The 17,554-nt window shown below is 42.0% G+C and overlaps 1 protein-coding gene across 8 annotated transcripts in view; it reads left to right on the plus strand.

Annotated features, from left to right (window-relative positions):
* MTHFD1L (methylenetetrahydrofolate dehydrogenase (NADP+ dependent) 1 like) overlaps window positions 1-17,554 on the plus strand; it is a 240,498-nt gene that overhangs the window by 210,658 nt on the left and 12,286 nt on the right. For 4 of the 8 annotated variants that reach the window (XM_063725059.1, XM_063725058.1, XM_063725063.1 and 1 more), the window contains exon 27: window positions 16,666-16,977. The exons of the other annotated variants lie outside the window; for them this stretch is intronic. In XM_063725059.1, the coding sequence (XP_063581129.1) occupies window positions 16,666-16,782 (117 nt within the window). In that variant the 3' untranslated portion in view covers window positions 16,783-16,977. Of the gene's footprint in view, window positions 1-16,665; window positions 16,978-17,554 lie in introns of those variants that run through there. 8 annotated transcript variants of the gene reach the window in all.

Below are 17,554 nucleotides of genomic sequence, written 5' to 3' on the forward strand. Positions count from 1 at the left end.
CACTTTAATTAGATGCAGGTTGAATAATAACCTAAAAAATCTTCATAACCTATAAAATTCACACTTATATTTATAAGACAATATTAATCTCACCCATTGATATATAATGTGATGTTAAAAGTACACAATATGGCCAGGTGTGGTGGCTCACGCCTGGAATCCCAGTACTTTGGGAGGCTGAGGCGGCGGATCACTTGAGCCCAGGAGTTCGATATCAGCATGAGCAACATGGTGAAACCCTGTCTCTACCAAAAATACAAAAATTAGCCAGGCATGGTGGCACACATCTGTAATCCCAGCAACTTGGGAGGCTGAGGCAGGAGGATCACTTGAACCCAGGGGACGGAGGTTGCAGTGAACAGAGGTTGCAGTGAGCGGAGATTGTGCCTCCTCTGCACTCCAGCCTGGATGACAGAGTGATACTCTGTCTCAAAAAAAAAAAAAAAAAAGAGTACACAATAACATTATGTATGTTATGTTAAAAGCACACTGCATTCTAGAGAAGGTAGAGTAACAGGGTCTTACTTTACCCTCCCACTTGAAACAAGTAAAAAACTGGACAAAGTATATGAAAAATATATCACTCAGGGCATTGGACACCAGGCAGCAAAAAACAGTGGCCCCTGAGAAATTGGGAACAAACAAAGTGAGTCCTGTAATTGTCCTTATCTAGAAAAAGTTTCCCGGCTACTCTGTAGAGAGAAGGAATCCAGGAGAAAGAGCTCAACTGTCTCCCTGAGTTGAAGACAGAGCTGGGGATACATCAAGGGAAACCAAGGCAGCTAGTTTGCAGAGGTGGAGGACCGGAGAGGAGAGAACAGCATAGAGAGAGAGAGCTTTGCAGATGTACAGAGTCCTCCTTGAGTATGCAAGTGCATACTGATCAAAGTGTGGATGTGAGAAAACTACCCATCACCAGAGAAAGGATCACCCGAAAGAATGAGGAAACAGTGCCTGCCTCCCACACAGTAGCCAAGAAGAGGTGCCTGTTGCCAAGAGCTAGAGTGAAAACCTCTGAATGCAGGGTCACTGGTTAGAATACTAAGAAGGGTCTTGCCAGACATCCAATACAAAATTAGCAGGCATGCAAAGATCTAGGAAAATACCACCTAAAATGAGAAAAGTCAATCAAAACTAACCCATTATACAGGTGATAGAATTCATAGACACGGACATTAAAGTAGTTGTTGTGACTGTAGTTTGCATGTTTAAGAAACTAGAAGAAGGATTTAACATGTTAAATAGAGACAAAGAAGATGTAACAAAGATATAAATCAAACTGAAGAGATGAAAACTGCAGTGCCTGAAATGATTAAAAAAAAAAATACTCTTAATTAATAGCAGATTAGACATTGCAAAAGAAAAGCTTAGTTAACTTAAAGACATGCAGTGGAAACTATCTGAAATGAAACAGAAAAAGGCTGAAAAGAAGCAAGAGAGCAACATTGAGCTTTGGGATCATTTTAAGTAGCCAAAAATATATAAAACTAGAGTCCCGCAGGAGTGGAAAAAAGGAACTGAAAAATATTTGAGGAAATAATGGGCAAAACGTTTTCAAATTTGATAGAAACTATAAACTCATACATTCAAAAAATGAGAAAATCATTTTAAAAAGAGAGGATAAATGACACATTATGTAGAGAGGAACAAAGATAAATTGGCTGATGATTTCTTGTTGGAAACAACACAAACTAGAAGGCGGTGGGTCAATATTTTTAAAGCAGTGAAAGAAAATTCACAGCCTAGAGTTTTTTACCTAGTTAAAATATCTTTCCAAAACAAAGCTGAAATAAAGGCTATTTTAGACACGTAAAAGCTGAAAAAATTAATCACTAGCTAACCTGAAGTACAAAAAATGTTACAGAAAGTCCTGCTGGCAGAAAGAAAATGATACCAGTTGGAAACCTGAATCTACCCAAAGGAATGAAGAACACCAAAAATAGTAACCACATGGATAGAAAGACTTGTTCTTACTATCTTAAAAGCTATTACTGTATACAGTAATTACTGCATAAAGCAAAAATAATAGAAATGTAGTATAGCATTAAAAACATTTAGAAGCTAAATATATGGCAACAATAACACAAAGTCTAAGAGGAGAGAAATGGAAGCATGCTTTTGTAAAATTCTTAGACTATATGTGAGGTAGTATAACTATATGTGGTGTAGTAGTATAATTATATGTGAAGGTAGACTGTGCAAAGTAAAATGTATATATAGCCATGTGCTGCATAATGATGTTTTGGTCAAAAACAAACCATGTATATACAACAGGAGTTCCATCAGATTATAATACTGTATTTTTTACTGTACCCTTTCTATTGTATGTTTACATGTATAAATACTTACCATTCTGTTACAGCCACCTTCTGTATTCAGAACAATAACATGCTATGCAGGCTTGTAGCCTTGGTGCAGTAGGCTGTACCATACAGCCTGGGTGTGTAGGAGGCTATACCACCTAGGTTTGCAAGTACACTCTATGATGTTCACACAGTGACAAAATCACCCAAAGATGCATTTCTCAGAATGTACCCGTCTTTAAGCAACACAGGACTGTGCTATAAATGTAAGGTAACCATTTCAGTAATTCAACAACGTTATAGTTAAGAATTGTAACCTTGTTATAGTTAACAAAGTTAATATATAGTTATCTATAAAGTAGATAAAAGGAAATCATTAAAAATAATCCAAAGAAAGCAGAAAAGGGAAAAAGGAACAAAGAACAGATAGGACAATAAGAAAAAGAATAGCAAAATAATAGATTTAAACTCAACTATATCGATAATCACACTAGATATAAATGTTCTAAATACACTAATTAAAATGCAAAGAATGTCAGATTGGCTACAAATGCAAGAGCCGACTATTATTATCAACAAGAAACCCGTTTTAAATATAAAGACATAAGTAGGTTAAAGGTAGAAGGATGGAAAAGCGCTAACACTAATCAAAAGAAAATTGAATTGGTATATCAATATCAAAATAGAACTAGAGCAAAGAGTAGTACCAAGGTTGTAAAAGAGGTTTGTTTCATTTATGACAAAGGGGCCATTTCACGAATAGGACATAGCAGTTCTAAGTGTTTAAGCATATAATAACAGAACGTCAACATAAATGAAGAAAAAAAATGATAAATTTACAGGGAAAAATAGAAAATCCACAAATATAGTCAGAATTTTTTAAACCCCTCTCAGAAGAAGTAGGGTAAAAATCAATCAGGATTTAGAAGACTTAAACAATGCTGCAATTCAACTTGACTCCACCCAACAACAGCAGATTACGCATTCTTTTCAAACGTACACAGAACATTTGCCAAAATAGACCATATTCTGAGTCACAAAATGTCTTAATAAATTTGTAAGGGCTCAAATCATACAAAATATGTTCTCTAACCACAGTGGGATTAAATTAGAAATCAACACTGAAAGACATCTGGAAACACTCCAAATATTTGGAAATAAGATACAGAGTGGGAAAAAATATTTGCAAGTTATCTATTTGATATAAGGATTTGTATATGGAATACTAAAACTCAAAACTCAATGAGAAAATAACCCTTTTAAAAGATGACTGAAAGATTTGAACACACATTTCACCCAAGAAAATACATGAAAATATGCTTACCATCACAGGCATTAGGGAAATGGAAATTTAAACCACAGTGAATACCACTACATAGCTATTAGAATGTCTACAATTAAAAAGATTGACCAGCTGAGCACAGTGGCTCATGCCTGTAATCCCAACACTTTGGCAGGCAGAGGCAGGAGGATCGCTTGAGCCCAGCCTGGACAACATAGGAAGACTCTGTGTCTACAATAAGAGAAAAAGAAAATTAGCCAGTTGTGGTGGCCTGTAGTCCTAGCTGCTCACTCGGGAGGATGAGGTGGGAGGATTGCTCGAGCCCGGGTCGAGGCTGCAGTAAGCTGTGATTGCACCACTGCACTCCAGCCTGCAAGACAGAGCGAGACCCTGTCCCAAAGAAAAAAAAAAGATTGGGCTGGGCGTGGTGGCTCACGGCTGTAATTGCATCACTTTGGGAGGCTGAGGCAGGTGGATCACTTGAGGTCAGGAGTTCAAGACCAGCCTGGGCAACATGGTGAAACCCCAACTCTACTAAAAATACAAAAAATTAATCGGGCGTGGTGGCACACGCCTGTAATCCCAGCTACTTGGGAGGCTGAGGCCCGAGAATTGCTTGAACCCAGGAAACAGAGGTTGCAGTGAGCCAAGATTGTACCACTGCACTCCAGCCTGGGTGACAGAGTGATACTCTGTCTAAAAAAAAAAAAAAAAAAAAGACTGACCATACCAAATGTTGGCAAGGATGTGGAACAACTGGAACCCTCATACACTGCTGGTAGGAATATATAACAGTACCACCCCCTTGGAAAACAATTTGGGGTCATTTCTTAAAAAGTTAAAGTGCACCTGCCCTATAGTCAAGACATTCTATTTCTAAATATTTACCCAAAAGAAATGTAGTATATGTCCATATAAAGATCTGTGCATGAATGTTCATAGCAGCTTTTTTGTAATAACATACAGTAAGCTTTACACTTTCACATGTACAGTGTATTGTATGTCATTTGCCTCAATAAAAGTTTTAAATAATACAATTTCATCCAAAATAAAGTTGTGAAAAGTAGAATAACGAGGAAAAAGTTTCAAAGTTAGAGGGTCAGTCCAAGAGACCTAACATCTAACTAATGGGAATTCCAATAAGAAAGAAGAAACCAGAAGGGAAGAAATTATCAGAGAAATAATCCTCAGCATTCCGCCCAAAATTTTCTCTCCTAGAACTGAAGGACTCCCAAATCAAAAGAGTAAGCAAAATAAATGTATGGACTCACACCAATGCACTTCATCATAATAGTAAAAAGAACAGTAGAGTCAAAAAGAGTATACCAAAAGCTTTCAGAGGGGGAAAAAACAAAACATGCAAATAATCTGGAACCCGAATGGCATCAGACTTTTCAACAGTAATACTGGGCTGGGTGCGGTGGCTCATGCCTGTAATCCCAGCACTTTGGGAGGCCAAGGCAGGTGGATCACCTGAGGTCAGGAGTTCAAGCCCAGCCCGGTCAACCTGATGAAACCCCATCTCTATTAATAGCACAAAAATTCGCTTATTTCTTAAAAGCCAGCAAGGGGGATGGTTTTTCTCTTGGGCTGAAAAACCTGTAATCCTAGCCACTTGGGAAGCTGAGGCATGAGAATTGCTTAGACTTGAGAGGTAGAAGTTGCAGTGAGCCAAGATCACGCCACTATACTTCAGCCTGGGTGGCAGAGTGAAACTGTGTCTCAAAAGAAAAAAAAAGTAAAAGTTATCAAAAAAAAAAAAAAAACAGTAATACTGGAAGCTAGATTACAATGGAGCAATATCTTCAAATTTCAAGGAAAATGGCCAGGCGCGGTGGCTCACGCTTGTAGTCCCAGCACTTTGGGAGGCCGAGGCGGGCAGAGCACGAGGTCAGGAGATCGAGACCACAGTGAAACCCCGTCTCTACTAAAAATACAAAAAATTAGCCAGGCGTGGTGACGGGCGCCTGTAGTCCCAGCTACTCTGGAGAGGCTGAGGCAGGAGAATGGCGTGAACCCGGGAGGCGGAGCTTGCAGTGAGCCAAGATCACGCCACTGTACTCCAGCCTGGGCGACAGAGCAAGACTCTGTCTCAAAAAAAAAAAAAAAAAATTCAAGAAAAATAATATACCCAGCTAAACCATTCGTGAACTATGATAAGAATAATGACGAAGCCAGACATTTTAGAAAAATCTACCCCCAGCGCCATTTTTCTCAAGAAGCCACTAGAGGATTATTTCACTCAAATGAGCAAGCAGAGGCAGGAGGATTGCTTGAGCCCAGCCTGGGCAACATACGGAGACCCCGTGTCTACAAAGAAATAAAAGAAGAAAATTAGCCAGCTGTGGTGGCCTGTAGCCCTAGCTACTCACTCGGGAGGATGAGGTAGGAGAATTGCAAGTAAATGAGCAGGTAAACCACAGAAGAATATTAATTTTCTCTTTTCTCTGCTGCATAACAAATGAGCACACATTTAGTGGCTTAAAACAACTCACATGTATTATCTTCCATTTCTCTGGGTCAGCTTAGCTGGGTTCTCTGCTTCAGACTGCGAAAATTGTATCATCTGAGGCCTGGGTTCCTCATCAAAGCTCATTTGGCAGAATTCCATTCCTTGGAGTTGTAGGACTGAGGGCCCAGCTTTTTGCTGGCTGTCAGCTGGAGGCCACACCCAGGTCCCAGAGGCCATGTGGGGTTTTGCCATGAGACCTTCTCCTTCGTCCTCTCACAACATGGCAGCTTATTTCTTGAAAGCCAGCAAGGGGGATCGGTTTTCTCTAGAATCTGTTAGATGGAGTGATGTCCCTTCACTGTCACTCGTGCCATATTCTCCTGGTGAGAAGCAAGTCACAGGCCTCACCTGCACTCCAGGAGGGACTCACCGGGAGTCGCCGCCACAGTGTGGCTCCAGGAATGGAAACTACCACAATGCAGAGGTGCAGGGAATCCCCAGGATTATGGTCAAGAAAGAGCCCACTAAGTGTTTTGTTCAATAGGCCTGCGGGATGAAGGGTGCCAGGAGGATGGCTCCATGAAAGACTGAGCCTATACGTGAACATACTGAAAGCTGACTTACAGTTCAGCCAGCGTGGTGGTATGTGATTGACAGCTCCATAGAAAGATGAGCAACAAAGATAGGAGATTCCAGCAGAAACAAGCTGCAGAAGAACAGGAGTGTAATTAATAAATCAGATGGCCTTGCTGTGAATGGTTACATAGCTCTGATAAATCCTGATCTAACCAAAAGTCATGACAGCTCGATATCTGGGAGCTGGAGGGGGAGTGGGGAGTAGCGGTAGTAGGATGTGAAGGAGCCAAGTCCCCATTGTTGATATTAGAAATCCAGTGGGTAACATCTGAACGGCAAGACCAGGACAGCAGCGAAAGGCAAAAAGACACCACTGAGTGTTGACAGTGGCTGCCTTTCAGGAGTGGGAATGCCACTGGGGGCAGGGCAGTGGGGGGCAGGGAACAGGTTTTTTTGTGTTTTGTTTGTTTGTTTGTTTGTTTTGTTTTGAGATGGAGTTTCACTCTTGTTGCCCAGGCTGGAGTGCAATGGCATGATCTTGGCTCACCGCTGGAGTGCGATGGCATGATCGCGGCTCACCGCAACCTCTGCCTCCCGGATTCAAGCAATTCTCCTGCCTCATCCTCTCAAGTAGCTGGGATTACAGGCATGCACCACCACGCCCAGCTAATTTTGTATTTTTAGTAGAGACGGGGTTTCACCATGTTGGTCAGGCTGGTCTCGAACTCCCGACCTCATGTGATCTGCCCGCCTCGGCCTCCCAAAGTGCTGGGATTACTGGCATGAGCCACTTCGCCCGGCCATGGGAACAGTCATGTAGTATAGTAAGCCCTGAAGAGCAGTGTGATCTCTTAAGCCAGCACATGATTTACTTCGGTAAAAATTAAATTAAAAAAAAAAAGAAATTAGGCCAGACATGGTGGCTCACACCTGTAATCCCAGGACTTTGGGGAGCCGAGGTGGGCGGTTCACCTGAGGTCAGGAGTTCAAGACCAGCCTGGCCAACATGGTGAAACCCCATCTCTACTTAAAATACAAAAAAAATAGCTGGGCGTGGTGGTGCACATCTGTAAATCACAGCCACTCGGGAGGCTGAGGCAGGAGAATTGCTTGAACCTGGGAGGTGGAGATTTTAGTGAGCCGAGATTGCGCCATTGCACTCCAGCCTGGACAACAGAGTGGGACTCTGTCCCAAAAAAGAAAAAAAAATCATATTGGTCTCGTAGTGTTTCTCTGTATTTTTAATGTACTGTGTATGTGCTTATGAGAAACAGAAAGAAAGAGAAGTGATTTGTGAACGATTTGAGGACGTTTGGTCCACGGTTTTTTCTCCCACTTGTGCTTGCGGCATAATCCAGACGAAGAAGGGCAGCTGCGGAGTCCCAGCAGTGTTGGGGGCATCTGGACAGCCAGTGAGAGGATGGAGGAGAAACCCAGGAGAGGGCAGAGGAAGAGGGACAGCTGTGCCCACCTGGTCCTTTCATTGTTGTCTGCCTCTGCCCTTGCAGTTAGAAAAAGAGTGTTCTGTGTATAGAAGCCTTTGCAAGTAGCATAGTTAGGAGTCTTTCAGTCCAGGAAGTGAAGGCGATAAAGTAGGAGGAAAACATACATAGAAGAAAGGAAATGTCCACATAAGTAAGGTGTATTAGTCTGCTAGGGCTGCCATAACAAAAGACCATAGATTGGGTAGCTTCAACAACAGAAGTTTATTTTATTTTCTCACAGTTCTGGAGGCTGGAAGTCCAAGATCAGGGTGCTGGCAGGGCTGGTTTCTGCTGAGGCCTCTCTTCTTGGCTTGCAGACAGCCGTCTTCCCTCTATGTTGTCTTCTCTGTACACAAACATCCCTGTGATCTCTTCCTCTTCTTTTAGGGACACCCAGTCCTATTGGATTAGGGCCACATGCTTATGATCTTTTTGGGTTGTTTTTTGTTTTTGTTTTGAGATGGGGTCTTGCTTTGTCACCCAGGATGGAGTGCAGTGTCATGATCATGGCTCCCTACAGCCTCAACCTCCTGTCTCCAAATGTAGTCGTATTGGGGGATTAGGACGTCAATATAGGGGTTTTGAGGGGATGCCATTCAGTCCATAATATACAGTAAGCCACTTCTAGACCCAGTCTGAAGTCCTGAGCATTCAGCTGGTATCTGGACTGGATCACCTAAGAAACATTACAGAACAATGTAGGCCTCTGGTATTTAAAATAGTTTAATTACGTCACAAGGTAGTCCTGAATTCTTTCCTACTTCAGCCAGTCTTGGCCAGCCGAGTTTCAGGGTAGTGATGAGCACTGATGAGGTGACTCTCCCATCTCCAAACTCTTCCTTTGCCACTGTCCCAAGAAAACCATAAAGGGGAAGTTTAAATAATGGATGTAATTTCCCTGACTTGGGCTGGGCGCAGTGGCTCACACCTGTAATCCCAGCACTTTGGGAGGCTGCGGTGTGCAGATCACCTGAGGTCAGGAGTTCCAGACCAGCCTGGCCAACATGGTGAAACGCTGCCTCTACTAAAAATGCAAAAAAAAAAAATTAGCCAGGCATGGTGGCACACGCCAGTAATCCCAGCTACTTGGGAGGCTGAGGCAGGAGAATTACTTGAACCTGGGAGGCAGAGGTTGCAGTGAGCTGAGATCTTGCCACTGCACCCCAGCCTGGGTGACAGAGACTGTCTCAAAAATAGTAATAATTTCCCTGTCTTATGTTTTTCTACTACACAGCTTATTATCTCTGGGCAGGAGCTTTCCCAGGGTCAGGAGGGGCAAGGGTCTAGTTGTGAGGGAGAGAGGTGAAAGCAAAAGGGAAATGCTAAATGACATGGCACAGCAAGCAAGGTCTAGGCAGCTGCGCCTTTGACAACAAGCTCCTTGAAGAGAAAGACCAGATCGGCTAAGTGAAAGCAGTGTCCATCCTCCCCACCCCCTCCTTCCTGCTCCCTCCTCTTCCCATCTCCTCCAGCTTCTCCTTAAAGGGACTACAGAATGATGATTTCCTTGCCAGTAGGACCTTGACATAAAACCCAACCCACAACATCACAGTTGATTTTCAAGGGATGTTGAAATTTCTCAGAAACCAGAATTTAATTACTTAATATTGAGTTTCCAAACAATAAAATATATTATTAAATTGATTTGTTTTCCACACCTAGTGGAGATTTTCTTGGTGTGCTACCTGTCAGTCAAACGGCTGATGAATGAGTATGTTGCAAAAACTCTAGGTGGGAACATGACACGTGAGGAATGGAACTTGTGCTTCTGCTCTTCCCAGCATCTTCTTTGGCTGCACAAGAGTTGGTAGTCTTTTATCTCCTAAGGACTGAAGGGCCATTTAGAATCACACCTGTTTTGAGTTTATAGTCACGCTTCTGAAGCTTTCTCTCTTACAGCCTTATCTGACCTCAATCAAGCTACCCCTGTTCATTTAAATACTTTAGGTCTTGGCTATTAGTTTAGCTTAACATTTGATTGCCATAAATAAGAACTACAGAAAGCGTGACTTGTAAAATTGTAGACCCAGAAAAATTAGGGAATAATCTCATAATACTAATGAAACCTTTTTTTCCCATAAAATAAATACATAATTAGATATAGAAGATTTTTTTTTTTTGGTTTAAGCTATCTTTTCCTATTTCTATCTTAAATAATTTACAACTCTCCTTTAATCCAGGCAATTATCAATTCTATAATAAAATAACAACAATGGGTACTGTGTATTAAACTCTAAACTAGGGTCCTTCATCTCATTTGAATTTTGAAGTGACTCCATAATATATTGTTATACTCATGCTGTAGTTATAAAGAACGAGGGCTGACCTTTGACAATCACAATCAAAAAAAAAACAAAAGAAGTCTCAGTGAAGTAACTCACCCAGCAAGATGCAGTTCGTATAGGGTAGAGTCCCCTGTCTCCCAATAATGCTTTCCCCCACACCTCAAAGTCTTGATCTGGTTCCCATTGCCCCTCAGACTTTGGGTCCCCAGTAGAACCTTTGCACTTGCAGTTCTCCTTCCTAATGGGCTCAGGGAAACTCGCATGACTGCCTGGAGGCTGTTTCTGCACCTGTAGATGGGAATGGGCAAGTCTCTCCCGTCTCACTTGTCTCACAGTGTTGTTGAAAGGCTCAGGTGTGATCATTACAGTGAAATAAGGAAAGGCAGGGAAGAATCTCCATCGTTCTCCAAATACGAAGAATGAAATGCAATTTTTTTTTTTTTTTGAGACGTAGTCTCACTCTTGTCACCCAGGCTGGAGTGCAGTGGTGCCATCTCGGCTCACTGCAACCTCTGCATCCCAGGTTCAAGAGATTCTCCTGCCTCAGCCTCCCGAGTAGCTGGGATTACAGGCACCTGCCACCATGCCCGGCTAATTTGTGTATTTTTAGTAGAGATGGAGTTTTACCATGTTGGCCAGGATGGTCTCGATTTCTTGACCTCGTGATCTGCCCACCTCAGCCTCCCAAAGTGCTGGGATTACAGGCGTGAGCCACGGTGCCCGGCCACAAATAAGTTTATACCCTTGTAGTCTTGGCCTTTCTGTTATCTTTCTGGTAATGAATAAAAATGAAGCATATAAGTGACAGAGAAACCAGCTACTCGATCAATAGTGGCATTGTTTTAGAATTGTCTGTATTGGATTTTGCCAACCCACTAGAGAGTTACCAAAGCACATTTCTGACATAATTATGATTGTTTTTTTTAAATTTTTGACTAAATATGTTACTTTGACTAAATTGGTTACTTCGTTGCATAATGGTGACCATTTACACTTTTCAGATAGGTACAAATAATCTGTGTATTATAGCTGGCCGTGAAAGAGTAGCAAGCCTGTTATTTTTAAGAAAAAAGCTCAAGTAGTTACTGTATTTGTATCATTTTGGAAATCTCTCATTTTTCTAATCAGCAAAATGGGGATAATGTAAATAACAATAACCCTGACCTCGCAGGGTTCTTGGGATTAAATGAGATATGGTGCATACAACGTGCTTAGCATGGTGCCTGGAGTATGGTCAGAACTTAACAAACACAAGTTATAAATGAGGTCCTGAAATACAAGAAATTCACTTCCTCAGAAACCTTCCTTGAGCCTGGCTATATCTATAGCTACATTTTCTACATGTTAAATGCCTCCCTCAGAAGTGTCACTGTTGGAGTTGCCAGGGCACCAATTTATTACTTTGAAAATAGATAAAAGAATCAAGACAAAAGAAAAAGGTGCTACCAAAGAAGACATTCTTTCTTACACTGGATCTCAGGAGATGTGGATATTTGGCCCGTAACTGCTCACATGGGTCAGCAAGCCTGAGAATGACGCCAACACCCCGAGGACCGTGGAGAGAAATGGCTGGGGCTGCAGGACTCAGCCAAGCCTGGCGCGCCTGTCTTCTAGGCACAGGAGCAGGATGTTGTCTGAAAATATGAAGAATGAAATGGAAGTAATGTAATACCTGGGGTGGGGGGAGGCAGTTTCTGTATCTTGGTAATAAATAAAAACAAAGCATGTAAGTGATTGAGAAACCAAGTAGCTGATCAACAGTCATGGGTCAGGAGGAACCTGGTAACCACAGGTGAGAGTAACCAAGGAGATGATGTCCCTAGAACAAATAAAGATAAAACAGTTATCTGGGGAAAAGACTTCTCAAATGCATTCTAGTCTTTTAACTTAAAACTGTTAGTCCTTTGTGATACCTGATTTCTTAAACTTACGCTCAAAGCACTGTGAGAAAGTTGGAGAACTTATTTTCTTTTGTCTCCATCTGGCCAGTCAGGGCCTCCTGCTTCACTTTCATTTTTCTTTCCCTCTAAAAGAACTCCCTTAATCTCTCATTTTTCAAGAACCAGGCTCCTTGACTTTACAAAAAGAATGTCCCAGTGACACAACTCTTCTTCAATGTGTCTCTCCAGTGCCTTTCCTTATTTAGAAATTACCCTAATTACTGATTTTTTTTTTTTTAAGTACAGACAGGGTCTTGCTATGTTGCCCAGGGTGGTCTCGAACTCCTGGCCTCAAGCGATCCTCCCACCTTGGCTTCCCAAAGTGCAGGGATTGCAAATGTGGGCCACTGTGCCTGGCCTAATTACTGATTTTAAGTATTAATCTTTCTAAAAGTCAAACTCCAGAACTGTGCGTGTGGAACTATCCAATTTCTGTATATAACTATAGAAATATATATTAGACGGGCCGGGCGTCGTGGCTCATGCCTGTAATCCCAGCACTTTGGAAGGTCGAGGCAGGCAGATCACGAGGTCAAGAGATCGAGACCATCCTGGCTAACACACGGTGAAATCCTGTCTCTACTAAAAATACAAAAAATTAGCCAGGCGTGGTGGTGGGCGCCTGTAGTCCCAGCTACTCGGGAGGCTGAGGCAGGAGAATGGCTTGAACCCGGGAGGTAGAGCTTGCAGTGAGCCGAGATCGCGCCACTGCACTCCAGCCTGGGTGACAAAGCGAGACTCTGTCTCAAAAAATATATATATATACATATATCTATATATACACATTAGATAAGCACATTGTTTATATAGGAATCAAAAATTACCTGTGAGTAATTTTTATTTATGTAATTTAATAATTACATAAAAATTATTTGCAGAGGTTACCTCTGGAAGCAGTATTAGAAGTGGAGGACTTTTTCCTTCTATGTTGAAAATATTTTAAGTAAATTTTTAAAAACGAATAGAAATTTGATCAGTAACAGGCTTTCTACCATTAAAAAAATTTATAGTCTTCTTTACAAAAGAAGAGAAATAATTGTGCTTGTTCAGTCATTCAAGGCCACTGAAATAATTGGCATAGCTTGAGCTGTGTAGTACTGTCACAATATGCAAACACAGTGTGGTAATTTTTATAGTAATTGAACATGACTCATGTCTTAGAAACTCATAATTTAGGAATTTATTCTGTTCGTTCTTTTGATGTAAAAAGTAAAGAAAGCAAAACATTTTTTGGCCGGGCGCGTTGTCTCACACCTGTAATCCTCGTACTTTGGGAGGCCAAGGCGGGTGGATCACCTGAGGTCAGGAGTTTGAGACCAGCCCGGCCAACATGGCAAAACCCTGTCTCTACTAAAAATTCAAAAATTACCTGGCCATGGTGGTGGGTGCCTGTAATCCCAGCTACTCAGGAGACTGAAGCAGGAGAATCACTTGAGGCCAGGAGGCAGAGGTTGCAGTGAGCAGAGATTGTGCCATTACACTTCACACTTCAGCCTGGGTGACACAGCGAGACTCCGTCTCAAAAAAAAAACAAAAATACAAAAATACAACAAAAAAATGACTTTGACCTGAATGTCCAAAGGGTCTGCTTTATGTAGTCTGCCCTCTACAAGCAGGGACCGGGTCCTGGTCACCTGGTGTCCTTGTAGGAAGCTCTTAGCAGGGACTGGGTCCTGGTCACCTGGGTGTCCTTGTGACTCTTAGCAAAGGTTGCTGAGTCGAATGAACCTCGCTGTTTCAGTCCTTTCGTACAGTAACAGGCACTCAAGAGAGTCCACGCTGTAGGGTTGATCAGCTACCATGAGAGAGAAATATACTCTAAGAGCACACACCATCAACCCCAGAGCATCCCTGCTGACCAGGAATGCAGTCACAGTGGTGCAGGTTGCCAACTACCCCAAAGAAATCCCAGGAGATTCCATCTCTACTAAGTCAAGCAAATAGAAATTCCAATGGTAGCAGCACGATCTATTTTCATTATATAGTGTGTGTGTCTCTCTCCCCCCACCCCCTCTCTCCTTTCCCCTCGGTCACTTGACATTGATACCGGGCCATTTATCCTCATGCATCATCTTAGAGTTACATTTGTATAATTATCAGCATGGCCATTTGATATAAACAATTCTGTCCCTCACATCCAAAGAAAAGGGAAGAAACAGAAAAGGCCTAATTTCTGAGCAATTTTTTGTTGTTTGTTTCCTATTTTCTAATTGTCCTCCATCTTTACTCATCTGTTTTTTTAAATATTAATTATTTTTTTGAGACAGGGTGTGGCTCTGTTGCTTAGGCTGGAGTACAGTGGCGCACATGGCTTACTGTAGCCTCGACCTCCTGGACTCAAGAGATCCTCCCACCTCAGCCCCCTAAGTAATTGGGACCACAGTTGTGCACCACCACACCTGGCTAATTTTTGTTTGTTTTTTGTAGAGATGGGGCTTTGCCATATTGCCCAGGCTGGTCTTGAACTCCTGGGCTCAATCCATCCTCCCACCTGAGCCTCTCAAAGTGTCAGGATTACAGGCGTGAACCACCATGCCTGACCAAAAATACTTTTTGAGGATCTAATATTGCCAGGCACTGTGTTAACAATTCAGAAAATACTCCTGCTTAATAAATAAAGACTTGAACTTTTTTAGTTACTTCATTGAAAAGAAAATCTTTTTATTTAAATTATATCGTCAGCCAGGTGCAATTGCTCACCCCTATAATCCCAGCACTTTGGGAGGCCAAGGCAGACGAATCATTTGAGTCAGGAGTTCAAGACTAGCCTGGCCAACATGGTGAAACCTCGTCTCTACCAAAAATACAAAAATTAGTCAGGCATGGTGGCGGGCGCCTGTAATCCCAGCTATTTGGGAGGCTGAGGCAGGAGAATCGCTTGAACCCATGAGGCGGAGGCTGCAGTGAGCTGAGATCACGCTGCTGCAGTCCAGCCTGGGCGATAGAGCCAGAGGCCATCTCGAAAATAAATAAATAATAAATAAATCAATAAATAAAATTGTGATGTAGTTAACCAGTATAATCTTTTCAGTTATTTTTAAATTTTTGAAACAACACGCTGTATATCAGCCATCCATCAGAGAAGGAAAGAAATGTGTAGAAGGACTGTCTTCTGCTTCAGATCATGAACTGTAGGAACAAAACAGATATGTGTAAAAATGCTGCTCTTTTTCTGAACTAAAATAAAATTAGATTTTTGTTGTTGTTGTTGGAAAAGGTAGTAGATTTCAGGAGAAATCAGAAAATAAATTATTTCAGAAACACAACAAAACTAAGTACAACGATATTTTGGTTAAGAAAATTATGGTTAGAAATTGTGATTCTATCACTTTATGAAACAGAATCTTTAATAATTTTTCAGCTTATACCAAGGATATTCTTTTATTTCTTAATGACTAGTTTTAAATATATGACTATTCTGTCTGTACTGATTTTTAATTAATGCTCATAAAGGCTACTGATAGTACTCATTCTTTCTCCAAAATGGAGTTAACCCGAAATCGGTAGAGATTCAGAAGGTTCATTGTAGTTAACATTAGGGTCATGAAGGACAAAAGCCCATGTATTTCAGCCTTTGTAGAAGAATCCATTAATGCAGCATTACAAGTAAGTATAATTTAGTGGCTCCTTAGTTATTTTAAGCAAGAGGCCTCCTTAAAGGGCACACAGATAAAGTCAACATAGATCCCCACTGACCCCAGGTGTGTGGCCAGAGGTCAACTCCCAAGGGCTGTCTGGGCTCCTTTTTCCCCCCGCAGTGCTGTATGTCTGGGGGGTGACAATCCTTTGATAACAGTTTTTTTATTGGGAGAAAATTTGTGGGAATGCATAAGGTCTTGCTAACATAATTCCACATTATGGTTGCTCAACAGGAGAAGTTTTAGTTTAAATGTAGACTTATTGGAGATGGCTGTGTATCCACAGGTCAGGGAGTCTCGCGTCTGCAGATTCTTTGTGGTTTCTTGTGTGTTGTCGCTTATTGCAAATAAGTAGCTGCACTTCTTGGAAGAGATGATTGCGCCACTGGAAGGGGTCGTGGGAGTCTACTGATTGAACTCATTTCTCTCCCATCTGAAAGAACAAAAAGTTGAAAACAAGAGGAAAGACATTTCACACTTTCTGGCATTTAATATTTCGGCCAGTTTTTGTTTGTTTCTTTCTTTTTTGAGACAGATTCTCGCTCTATTGCCCAGGCTGGAGTGCATTGGTGCACTCTCGGCTAACTGCAACCTCTGCCTCCCAAGTTCAAACCATTCTCCTTCCTCAGCCTCCCAAGTAGCTAAAACGACGGGTGCTCATTACCATACCCAGCTAATTTTTTTTTTTTTTTTTTGTATTTGTAGAAGAGACAGAGTTTCGCCATGTTGGCCAGGCTGACTTCAAGTGATCTGCCCACCTCGGCCTCCCAAAATGCTGGGATTACAGGCGTGAGCCACTGCGCCCGGCCTGGCCAGGTTTAGATCCTGGTTTTGTGACAGAATCAGAATGACTAGAAGATTCATGTTCCGATCCACTGCAGCTAACAAATACAGCTCCAGGAACCGCGCAAATCCTGCACCGCCTTTCATCAGCAGATAGTTAAAGGAGGAGAATTGGGTTTTCTTGTTTGTAAAGATAGTGCATGTAAACAAGCATGCAGTAAATTATGTTATCTGCAGTAGAATCTTCCATTGGTGGCTTTGGTGAGATGAGCTGAAATACACTGCCTTCAGGGTTCTTCTTGGTTTGTCACCGTGAGTAGAGATTTCAATTTACACTGCCTCATCCGTACTGAATTCTGCCCTTGCTGCGAATCATGTCACAGTCTCAGAAGCAGCAGCAGCTGTAGAGTCCAGTGACATCCTTACCAGTAAGATGCCTTTGACCAAGAGAGTTCATTTCAGGGGTGGGGCAGCATCACTTTGGCTAAATATGATTATTCATTTCTTTCTCTTAAACTATAAAATGCTTGTTCTTTTCCAAATCCGTAGCTATGCACAGATCATAGAGGCATCTTAAAAAGCCTTCTATAACTGGGTGCAGTGGCTCACGCCTGTAATCCCAGCACTTTGGGAGGCTGAGGAGGGTGGATCACTTGAGGTCAAGAGTTTAAGACCAGCCTGGCCAACATGGTGAAACCCTGTCTCTACCAAATATACAAAAAATTAACCAGGCATGGTGGCGGGTGCCTATAATCCAAGCTACTCGGGAGGCTGAGGCAGGATAATTGCTTGAACCTGGGAGGTGGAGATT

Source organism: Pongo abelii, chromosome 5, assembly GCF_028885655.2.
Source record: "Pongo abelii isolate AG06213 chromosome 5, NHGRI_mPonAbe1-v2.0_pri, whole genome shotgun sequence".
In the NCBI taxonomy this organism is placed as follows: Eukaryota; Metazoa; Chordata; class Mammalia; order Primates; family Hominidae; genus Pongo; species Pongo abelii.